Source organism: Scylla paramamosain, unplaced genomic scaffold (assembly GCF_035594125.1).
Source record: "Scylla paramamosain isolate STU-SP2022 unplaced genomic scaffold, ASM3559412v1 Contig5, whole genome shotgun sequence".
Classification (NCBI taxonomy): domain Eukaryota; kingdom Metazoa; phylum Arthropoda; class Malacostraca; order Decapoda; family Portunidae; genus Scylla; species Scylla paramamosain.
This window is the reverse complement of record NW_026973670.1, coordinates 1,675,001-1,687,500: the sequence shown is the minus strand read 5'-3', so window position 1 is coordinate 1,687,500 and position 12,500 is coordinate 1,675,001. Positions and strand designations below refer to the sequence as shown.

Below are 12,500 nucleotides of genomic sequence, written 5' to 3'. Positions count from 1 at the left end.
CCTCAAAAACTCAATTCCTCCATCTATCAACTCGACACAATCTTCCAGACAACTATCCCCTCTTCTTCAATGACACTCAACTGTCCCCCTCTTCTACACTGAACATCCTCGGTCTGTCCTTTACTTATAATCTGAACTGGAAACTTCACATCTCATCTCTAACTAAAACAGCTTCTATGAAGTTAGGTGTTCTGAGACGTCTCCGCCAGTTTTTCTCACCCCCCCCCCCCGCTGCTAACTCTGTACAAGGGCCTTATCCGTCCATGTATGGAGTATGCTTCACATGTATGGGGGGGTTCTACTCATACTGCTCTTCTAGACAGGGTGGAATCAAAAGCTTTTCGTCTCATCAACTCCTCTCCTCTAACTGAGTGTCTTCAGCCCCTCTCTCACCGCCGCAATGTTGCATATCTAGCTGTCTTCTACCGCTATTTTCATGCCAACTGCTCTTCTGATCTTGCTAACTGCATGCCTCCCCTCCTCCCGCGGCCTCGCTGCACAACACTTTCTTCTTTCTCTCACCCCTATTCTGTCCACCTCTCTAACGCAAGAGTTAACCAGTATTCTCAATCATTCATCCCTTTCTCTGGTAAACTCTGGAACTCCCTGCCTGCTTCTGTATTTCCACCTTCCTATGACTTCAATTCCTTCAAGAGGGAGGTTTCAACACATTTATTCAACAATTTTTGACCACTGCTTTGACCCTTTTATGGGACTGGCATTTCAGTGGGCATTTTTTTTTATTAGATTTTTGTTGCCCTTGGCCAGTGTCACTCATACATAAAAAAAAAAAAAAAAATGTTGAGAGGTGGGAGAGGGGAGAGGGGAGGAGGGGGGATGAGGGGAGGGGGAACATAAGAACATAAGAACATAAGAAATAAGGGAAGCTGCAAGAAGCGACCAGGCTTACACGTGGCAGTCCCTGTATGAAACACTCCTACCTATTTCCATCTGCTATCCCCATCCATAAACTTGTCTAATCTTCTCTTAAAGCTCTCTAGTGTCCTAGCACTAACTACATGATTACTGAGTCCGTTCCACTCATCTACCACTCTATTTGAGAACCAATTTTTTCCTATCTCCTTCCTAAACCTAAATTTTTCAAGCTTGAACCCGTTATTTCTTGTTCTACCCTGGTTGCTGATCCTAAGAATTTTGCTTATATCCCCCTTGTTATAACCCTTATACCACTTAAAGACTTCTATCAGGTCCCCTCTTAACCTACATCTCTCTAGAGAATGTAAATTTAACCGCTTCAACCTCGCTTCGTAAGGAATACTCCTCATCCCCTGTATCCTTTTAGTCATTCTCCTCCGTACTGATTCTAATAGACCTATATCTTTCCTGTAATGTGGGGACCAGAACTGCACAGCGTAGTCTAGATGAGGTCTGACCAGCGCCAAGTATAACTTTAATATTACTTACGGCCTTCTACTTTTAACACTCCTAAAAATAAATCCTAGTACCCTATTTGCCTTGTTTCTGGCTTCTATGCATTGTTTCCCTAGACGGAGTTCAGAGCTAACTATAACTCCTAAATCTTTCTCGTACCCTGTACCTACCAGAGTTTGGGTGTTTAATGTGTACCTATTGTGTGGGTTTCCTCTACCTACGCTAAGCACTTTGCATTTATTGATATTAAATTGCATTTGCCATCTATCCGTCCATTCATTCATTCTATCTAAGTCTGTCTGCAAGGCGATGGCATCCGCTTCTGACCTAATTAATCTACCTATCTTTGTGTCATCCGCAAATTTACTAACATCGCTACTAATTCCACTATCCAAGTCATTGATATATATTAGAAATAATAATGGCCCTAATACTGATCCCTGTGGCACCCCACTAATGACATGACCCCACTCGGATTTCGAGCCGTTTATTAGCACTCTCTGTCGCCTGTTACCAAGCCATGACCCTATCCAGCCTAACACCCTCCCATCTATCCCGTGTGCCCTAACCTTTCTCAGGAGCCTTTGATGGGGTACCTTGTCAAATGCTTTACTAAAGTCCAGATATAAGATATCATAACTATCACCATTATCTACTGCCTCGTACACCTTACTGTAAAAACTTAACAAGTTTGTCAGGCAAGACTTCCCCTTCGTGAAGCCATGCTGTGACTGATTGATCAAGTTATGTTTGTCTAAATGTTCCCTAAGGGAGCATTATCTTAGTCTTCTACACTTTCTTCTTCCCTTTCCTCTCCTTCTTGCATTTTATTTGCCAGCACACACACACACACACACACACACACACACACACACACACACACACACACACACACACACACACACACACACACACACAGGAGCATTACCACCACCATAACTACCATTATAAATACTACTTCTACTACCACTCTCTCTCTCTCTCTCTCACACACACACACACACACACACACACCACTTAACCTAACACAACCCTTCCCTTCCCCACACCACACACCTGTCCTACACACCTGCACATACCTGCACTGAGGAACACACAACACCGCGCCTGCTCGCACGCTCGCCTTCCAACCGCTACTACCACCACCACCACCACCACCAGTCCATCCTCACCCAGGGAGTTGCCAGCGCTCAGCAGACCCACAAGTTCCCTCCCCTCTCACCCACCAAGGCCACCTGTCCAGGCAGGAGTGGGATCAACAAGACGACCATCTGGAAACTCCTGACGACTTGAAGGAGGCGGAGGTGAGGGTGGTGTAAAGCCTGGGAAGGAGGAGGTCCCTACCCGCCCAGACAGCTGCTGCCGTGCCATCTCCCTTCTGCAAGTCCCGGGAAAGATCTTTGAGAGCATCGTCACGAGCAGACTCCGGAGCCGCCTGGATGGAAACAAGCTCCACAAGGCCGCGGGGCAGTATGGATTCAGGACACAACCAGGACGAACACTGCTAAAAGTTCACAGTCGTCCCCTCGCCACCAGAACCCCAGACCCTCTCCTGGTTGAGGGCGAGCCAGTGGAATTCTCCCCAGGTGGCTGGCTGGCTCCCTACTCGGCCTACGAATATCCACCAGGGGACACACTACACACATCACAGCAAGAGTGGCGCAGCAGCAGCAGGCCCGATCCACTCTGGCCACTCTCTACCGATTCAGGGGGGCCCTGGACGAGGGAATCAAGCTCCGCCTTGTGAAGAAGACACTGGTGATCCCGGTACTGCGATATACCCACTCACGCCTTGACAGAAGAAGAGCCATAAGCAGACTCCAGAAGGTGCAGAATGCTGCGCCTCGCTGGTGTATAATAATAATAATAACAACACTGGCCGCCGCCGCTCACACACACACACGACAACTGAATGTCTCCGTCACCAAGCGCCCGCCCCTCCCCTACTTCCTGCCTGCCCTCCCCGAGAGGCTCCATGCCATGATGGCTGTGGCGGCGGTCTGGCAACGCCTCCAGGAAGAGGGAGATGAACAGTACCAAAAATTACAAACACTAAACAGGGAGGCGCCACCAGCGAGCCAGCATGCCTGCTTCCCCACCAGGAGTCTCTTCACTATAGAGAGGCGCGGCGCTCCTCCTCCTCCTCCTCCTCCTCCACCTCCATGTAAGAGTAAACAACATGTAAAATACTTGTAAATTAAACTTAATTACACACGTAAATAAACAATACTAAATCCACCACCACTACAACACAATGTAAAATAAATCAAGAAATAGCAAAAATTGAATGTTATCAAAATGTTAATATTTAAGGCGCAAACTTCTAGCACAAACGTGTACAGCAATGGTAATTGCCAAAATAAACACCTAATGACCGCCAATACATGTTAACAATGGCTCACTGCTCCGCCCACTCACTTCTACTACTACTTCTACTACTTACAATTTACTCTACACTAAAATTGTATGCAACTTTATCAAATAAACTCAAACTCAACACTCACGCAAACCCTCCCTCCACCCCCCCCACCCCCCACCTCCCACCCACACCACTGCCTTCACTTTTCCCATCTCTCTCTCTCTCTCTCTCTCTCTCTCTCTCTCTCTCTCTCTAATCTGAGAAATAATTGCTTCCGCTTTACGGTGATATACTGAGTGTAGTAGTAGCAGTAATAGTAGCAGTAGTAGTAGTGGTAGTAGTAGTAGTAGCAGTACCACCACTAAACACACAAACACGCACACACACAAACGAGAGAGAGAGAGAGAGAGAGAGAGAGAGAGAGAGAGAGAGAGAGAGAGAGAGAGAGAGAGAGAGAGAGAGAAAAGAAAAATCAAATAAACAAACAAACAAACAAACAAACAAACAAACACACACACACACACACACACACACACACACACACACACACACACAGATAGGAAAAAGAGAGAGAAAAAGGAGGAGATTTCTACTACTACTACCACTAATACTATTACTACTACTACTACTACTATACTACTATCAGCGAAATAGTTTTTTTTTTGGTAACTTTCACGGCTCCTTGTAGGCTGATAGTCCGAGAGCCACCTGATAGTCAGAATAGTCAGCGCACGTGAACATGTAAGACTATCGCCAGCAGTAAAGGGTTTGAGAAAAACTATGATAGTAATAATACACATTTTCTTTTTAACGCAACCATAGAAAACGCAAGATACATCCTCAATATTTCAAGGGTAACAAAGGTAAAATGTCCAGGCTCACTAATCAGGGTAAGGCTGCGGCAGGTAACGATGCAAACTTGAATAAAAAATACGTTTGAGAAATAGACAGGAGGGAAGTGGTTCTCAGATAGAGTGGTGGATGAACAGGTGGACTCCGTAATGTGGCTGTGGGTGCTGAGTCACTAGGGAGCTTTAAAAGATTAGACAGAATGGTGTGCCTTATATAGGGAGTGCCACGTGAAGGTCTGAGGGCGAGTGGAAACACCGCTGTGCCCCGCCACACTGCCAGCTACCTACATCCTGCCAGTGACGTCTGTGCTTGTCCTGCACAACAGGGAGAATTCCACCTGGGAACCCTCCCAAGCCCTGTGTACCGGGGACTCCGTGGTGGTGGTGGTGGTGTTGTTGAGTCCCGCCCAGGCATCTTTTCTCTCCACTGTATTTCTCTTTTCGCCCTTAGTGTCCTCCTCACTGGTGAAGGTGAACCCCGCGGGCAGTGCCTCAAGGGGGGCCCTTAGAAGGGCAGCTGCCTTAATTAAGCCAGTGAGGAAGGTTCCAGCAAAAACGTTGGATAGGGTCAGGTCGTACCTCATGCAGGGCAGTTGCGTGGGCTTTTAGAGGCTGCTGGACTGCTGAACTGAGGTACATAGGTAGGCTCCTTCCATTTTCTGTCCTTTAGTTGTGTTGTGTGTCGGGCCTCGGCCCCTTGTAGGTTATATTATTGTATTGACATGTAACAAGGATGGCACGAGTGAAGATCAAAACGCACAATGCCAACGAACCTAGAAGAAAGACAACTCTCCTGAAAATACTCAGCAACACTGACATATACCCAACCAACATCATTCCAACTCAACATGGATATGTTGTTGTTGTTGTTGTTGTCATCTCTTCACACGAACAACAAGAGAAAATATTTCAAGACCCTATCAAGAATGAATTTCAACAACAACATGAATTCACCCCAGTGACCCCGCCAGAATTGAAGGCTAAGAGGACTGTCACAGATAGCCTTCAGTGTAAACTCACACATACACGCAAACTCTGAGGAAGACGCCACCAGTGAGCTGTATGTGCCCACAACACCTACCTACCTGGAAAACAAAATTGACAATGTATATTCAAATTCCCAGACTCTAAGACGATCAAAATAACATTCACACACTGAACATGGACTCAAACTCTTTTCCATGAAGATCCCTCACTACCAGACCCAGCAAGAGAAGTTTTGCCACATACAAACATGCTTCAGATGCTATATATATCAGGTCGAGTCCCACATCACTAAGGATTGCCCAAAGAACTAACACCACAAAACATGTTCACAGTGGCCGAGGAAGGCCACACTTGCAAGAACTGTAGCAAAGAGAGCAAAAATGGCATCAATTGCAGAGAAAATCACAGAACTCTGTCAATGAAATGCAGATATAACAGGAAAGAAGCAATTAAGAAGAAAGGAGAAGAAGAGAAGGGAAAAGTAACCTACTCCCAAGTAGCGAAAACCAACACCAAGTCAACTATGAACACCACCACCTTCACACAGATCAGCAAAGATGAACACCTCAACATTTATTCTTGTATGATTCACGCTCATCTGATGAACGTGACTGAACCCGGCAGTTATGCAAATGAACTGATCGCTACTTTGAAAGCAAACAGCCTGCCACAAATCAACCTACCAAACACCCCCAACTCCACCTAACTCCACCTCGCTATTCTTGCTCAAGGCGGAAAACTGCTTGACACGATGACACGAGACCCATCTACCGATACACACAATAGACACCAAATTACAACAACAACAACAACAACAACAACAACAACAACAACAACAACAAACTGACAAACAAAAGACACAACAAAACACAAAGAAAGAACTACACTGCAAAGACACACAACTTGAAGCAATATCCACAGACAACTTAGCCAGCGAGTCACACCAATACAACACGGGACCTACACATTCACATACAATGAACAGCAAATTACTTCATCTAATAGAAAATGGGGAAATTAAAATGCATCACTACTTTATTATACTACACCACAGTATATTTAGGAAAAGAAGATCAGGACAAATAAAAGAAAGATCACCATCACACACACACACACACACACACACACACACACACACACAACATGGCCCTTCGTATCCTAACAATAATACAACACAATTTACTACACTGGTTTAATAGAAGGATTTCACTATCTAACACACACAGAATCATTGACGCTGATGTAATATTTATAAACGGTCACTTCACACAAAAACACACCAATTAAAGTCCCAGGATACAACCTACACACAACAATTACAATATAAATTTCTTGTTTTTTTTTTTTTTTATCTGATTTAATTGCAATAGAAGTCATGTGACCACAACTGGCAAAATTATTATATCCACACTATATGAACACCCTTGAAGAAACTATATATCAAATTCCCGGCTTCACCAAACTATTGAGACGCAACAGGCCAGTGTACATGCTAGCCCATCTCAGTGCAAACCACCCCACTTTGCGATACACTCACACCACTTTGCGATACACTCACAGCAACACGATAGGAAGACAGCCCAACACACTCATACACAACACGCTCATTCAACACACAGGGCCACAATTTCCTACACATTACACACGCAGAAGAGGCACAACACCTGACATACTATTAACCACAGAACGTACCACAACACATACAACAGCAGGACCCCTCACCACCAGCGACCACATACCAGTTATATTTACGATGTCTACCGCACCCATATTAATGCCATCACCTACCACACCACATTACAGTAAAGCAACCGGAAACATTCAAAACACACGTCACCAACACACTACACGGTAACACACTAGACAATGAAACACTTGAACTATAAACACTGCAACTGACTACTGGCATCAAGCAATACAGAACGCAACACACCAATCAATCCCAACTTCACTATATAAATGCCTTCTACCACATTTTTTATTAATTCATTTATTTTTTATGTGTTGTGTGTTTAGGTTAGGTTTGTTATAGTATTCCCAACTTCACTATATAAATGTCTACCCTCACACAAACAATGACGCAGGAAAACCTCTCACAACACTCTTCACTGAATTGCAAACGTATAAAAGTGTTCATGGCTGGACTTTTAACAATTACAGATATTATAAACAAATAAATAAAGTCTCCAGTACCTACAAATAATAGAGAAAAAGAACCTCACTACATATTAAACAAAAAACACATCAAATTAGACACAAACGGGATAAGGAAAGAGTACACAGGGAATATTGGAGAGAAATATTTGATGGAGACCTACAAAACATCCCAGATAATATACAAAGAACAATCCCCTATACTAATTGTAACACAGGCACACTCAGCACACACCCCACACACATGATGGTAGCCTGCCACACATCCTATCACACCTGGCACACATCCTATCACACCTGCCACACATCCTATCACACCTGGCACACATCCTATCACACCTGGCACACATCCTATCACACCTGGCACACATCCTATCACACCTGGCACACATCCTATCACACCTGGCACACATCCTATCACACCTGGCACACATCCTATCACACCTGGCACACATCCTATCACACCTGGCACACATCCTATCACACCTGGCACACATCCTATCACACCTGGCACACATCCTATCACACCTGGCACACATCCTATCACACCTGGCACACATCCTATCACACCTGGCACACTCACAGACACATACAACAGCGCCATCTCTGCAGGATATTTCCCAGATAGGTTTTAAAAATGTCATTATCAGACTCGTACCTAAACCCGACATATCTCCACAACAACGTCAAAAGTACACACCAATTTCGCCGCTAGAAGTACCAGGGAAAATATTACAAAGAATAATTAATACCAGACTGAACACTCACCTTGAGATCAACAATTTATACAACACCAACCAGTTTGGATTTCGCAATAGCAGGGGCACCACACATGCATTAGCAATCATCACTGTGTGCAAATAGCGCAATATGAATCAGATCAAGTTTGGCATCATGGGTTTAAACACAAATTACTTCACTTGCATCTACCAATAACTCTCGAAAAAGTTTGATGTGATTTCCTAACAGACCGCACAGCATCCATTAAAATAAATCACCATACCGGACCAAGATTTAACCTGAAATGCGGAGTACCACAAGGTAGTGTCCTGTCACCAACACTCTTCACAATTTCCACCAATGATATACAACAGCCTCAACAAAACCTCGACATCAGTTTCGCAGACGATATAACACAAGTGATTGGCTGCCCAGGGAGATCTAGGAACATGCTAAACATCAAAACTGACCGAGCAATAAAGGCAGTTAATGAATATGAAAAAAAAAAATGCAAAATAAAAAAAAACGTTCATAAATTCACACCTCTCCATCTCGCAGCCAAACGAGATGAGGAAGAAATAGAATTAAAACATAAGGGCAAATGCTTAGGATTAACCATAACCACGTCTGGCTATTACAAGCACATTCACCAACGTAAAAACAACAGCAGACTCAGCACTAAATAAATGATACAAGCTATACAATATGCCAGAAAACATTGAAATACACTTACTTAAAACACTAGTCCTTCCCATTCTTCATCATCCACCTATCCCAATACACACTATGAGTAGAAGTCAAAGAACAAAAACTTCACAAAATACGAAATAAAGCCTTAAGAACCAGAACAACACCTCTCTTTATCAAGTTACTAATTAAACTCCTAATGGAAAATATTTCAACCACCATAGACCCTAAATAAGTAGGCTGTTACAAAGATACCAGTTTATTTATGGACCACAGCAGTGAAGCCTCGCCCACGTGTTTTCTCATCAAGTTAGCAGTACGGTTATCAAGTTACTAAATAAACTCCTAATGGAAAATATTTGAACCACCATAGACCCTAAATAAGTAGCTGTTACAAAGATACCAGTTTATTTATGGACCACAGCAGTGAAGCCTCGCCCACGTGTTTTCTCATCAAGTTAGCAGTACCTTTATCAAGTTACTAACTAAATAAACTCCTAATGGAAAATATTTGAACCACCATAGAGCCTAAATAAGTAGGCTGTTACAAAGATACCAGTTTATTTATGGACTACAGCAGTGAAGCCTAGCCTACGTGTTTTCTCATCAAGTTAGCAGTACGGTTATCAAGTTACTAATTAAACTCCTAATGGAAAATATTTGAACCACCATAGACCCTAAATAAGTAGCTGTTACAAAGATACCAGTTTATTTATGGACTACAGCAGTGAAGCCTAGCCTACGTGTTTTCTCATCAAGTTAGCAGTACGGTTATCAAGTTACTAATTAAACTCCTAATGGAAAATATTTGAACCACCATAGAGCCTAAATAAGTAGCTGTTACAAAGATACCAGTTTATTTATGGACTACAGCAGTGAAGCCTAGCCTACGTGTTTTCTCATCAAGTTAGCAGTACGGTTATCAAGTTACTAATTAAACTCCTAATGGAAAATATTTGAACCACCATAGAGCCTAAATAAGTAGCTGTTACAAAGATACCAGTTTATTTATGGACCACAGCAGTGAAGCCTCGCCTACGTGTTTTCTCATCAAGTTAGCAGTACGGTTATGAAGTCAGTCAGGAATACCAGCAGGGTGCAGGATGTCACTCAACCTGACCTGCACGTTGATGTTTCATGCTTGTGCTGTGGTGATGCTAATGAGGTGTTGTGTGTGTGTGTGTGTGTGTGTGTGTGTGTGTGTGTACGCAACGACCGCTGCGCAGGATTGGCTGTGTCACGGATGGCTGGAGGAAAATAAGAGTTTTTATTATGATTTATTATTATTTTGATAACTTTGAACACACTGATCGTATTCAACCTTCTTCCAGTTTAAATTTTCATCAGTAATAACTCCTAAGAATTTAGTAGAAGAAACACTAATTAGGTGACAGCCTCCATAAAACAATTTGAAATTACTGACAACAAACGTCTTTCAAACAATATCAAATTAGTTTTATTAATTTTTACGGCTCATTTATTTGCTGTTACCGATCTGAATATGTTACGCAGTTCTTGATTCAATTTTGTATTTAAGTTACATAAATCATTATCTGTTAGGCTCGTATCACCGAAAAGAACGCCATTTATCACATCACTAACATTACAAATAACATTCATGTATTATCACAAACAATAAAGGGCCTATTATAAAACCTTGTGGCACACCTTGAATAATTTTTTTTTTCTATTTGACATTAATTGTTACAAAATACCTGACAGAAAACTAGCAAACAATTTTAGCGGGTAATCTTATAATTCCAATGTTTTATATCTTTACTTATATCAAAAACACCTTGAGGAGAGTGTGTGTGTGTGTGTGTGTGCGTGTGTGTGTGTGTGTGTGTGTGTGTGTGTGCGCAGGTGACGCCAGCTGTTCATGCAAGGGTAGAGACACACCTATCACCTCACTAACAGGTACCAGGTGTGGAGAGACAAGTATCAGGTGTGGAGAGACAAGTACCAGGTGTGGAGAGACAGGCCTGCCACCACCACCACCACCACCACCACCACACACTGCTGCACCTCGTCCGCCACACTGACAGACACACATCAAGGCTCTCCCCTCTCCCCTCTCCCCTCTCCCCCTCCCCTTGTGCCCTCCAACACCCGGGGTCACCAGCAGCACCGCACCTCTCGCTTTCCATAAACTGCCGCACTAAATTTAGCCGGTCACTTCACGCAGACTGGTGTGACCCCCCCCTCCGCTCCTAGCCCCTCACCAGCCCCCTCCCCCAGACACGGCGACCTCTCCCCCCGGACACACCACAGCCACCTTGACCACCACTCGCGCCACAACCAGCACAGCCGTCTGCAGCCCCCGGCCCTTCTTCAGCCCTCCAGCGCTCCCTCAAGGCCATCGTCCTTCCCCTATCAGGATTACCGGCCGTCACATCAACTTTCACGCCCACGCCACCACCGCCGCGCGCCCCACCCACGCCGTCACACCAGTAGGCTACAGCAGGGGCCAGCAAAGGACACAGGACAGACTCCAACACAGCACCACGCCACGCAACGACACAGAGATCGCCAGTGGGTGAGGAGACGAGTCCTTCAGCCCCGGCGTGAGTGAAGCTTCTGTGCCTCACGTCCGCTCATGCTGACCTTTGACCTCTGATATATTAATGACCATCACAGATACACTAAGAGAGAGAGAGAGAGAGAGAGAGAGAGAGGGCGAGGCGGTACACTGTTAAAGGTAGAATATTAATTTGTCTGTTCTCGTTATTAAAGTAAGCAAAATTATTCTTGGAGTCTTGTCAGCAGTCAGGGGTACCAATGCTGTTCACTGACATGACCTCCAGTGGTGCCAAATCTGGTGTTTTCCGTGAACTGGCGAGAGGAATTTGGGTCTCTCTCTCTCTCTCTCTCTCTCTCTCTCTCTCTCTCTCTCTCTCTCTCTCTCTCTCTCTCTCTCTCTCTGTCGTGTGCTGTGTTGACAGTCAGAGGGGCAGGACAGCCAAGCGGAGTGTGAGGCGCCACCACACACTACAGGTCGTTCAATCATTCCTCTCCTTGTCTAACAATTAAAGTGAGGCGCAACAAGTTAGTAGGCCTACGCGTGGCACTCCCTGTGTGAAATAGGCCTGCAAATTTCCACCTGTTCTGTCTAATCACCCTGTCTAGTCTCTCAAAGCTCCCTAAGTCTGTTCACAACCAGTTCTTTCGCATTTCTTTCGTAAACAATTTTTTTCAAGCTTCGACTGGTTGCCTCTTGTTCTGTCCTGAATGAACAACAACAACAACAACAACAACAACAACAAGAGGAAACATTCTTTACATGCTAATAATGAAAATGATAACAACAGCAACAACAGCAATAACAACAACAATAATAATAATAATAATAG

At 44.1% G+C, this 12,500-nt stretch overlaps 1 protein-coding gene and 1 long non-coding RNA gene across 6 annotated transcripts in view; both read right to left on the bottom strand.

The window, feature by feature from the left end:
- LOC135096624 (uncharacterized) overlaps positions 1-12,500 on the bottom strand; it is a 154,312-nt gene that overhangs the window by 130,805 nt on the left and 11,007 nt on the right. The window contains exon 1 of one of the 5 annotated variants that reach the window (XR_010264872.1): positions 2,462-3,861. The exons of 1 other annotated variant lie outside the window; for it this stretch is intronic. Coding sequence is in view for 1 of the 4 variants with exons in the window: in XM_063998275.1 (XP_063854345.1) it covers positions 2,462-2,469 (8 nt within the window). In the remaining 3 variants the exon portion in view is untranslated. Of the gene's footprint in view, positions 1-2,461; positions 3,867-12,500 lie in introns of those variants that run through there. 3 more of the 5 variants (XR_010264871.1, XM_063998275.1, XM_063998276.1) reach the window with 3 other exon arrangements.
- LOC135096629 (uncharacterized) overlaps positions 4,538-12,500 on the bottom strand; it is an 11,590-nt gene continuing 3,627 nt past the window's right edge. The window contains exon 2 of the long non-coding RNA XR_010264874.1: positions 4,538-5,375. This is a non-coding gene — a long non-coding RNA (uncharacterized LOC135096629). The remainder of the gene's footprint in view (positions 5,376-12,500) is intronic.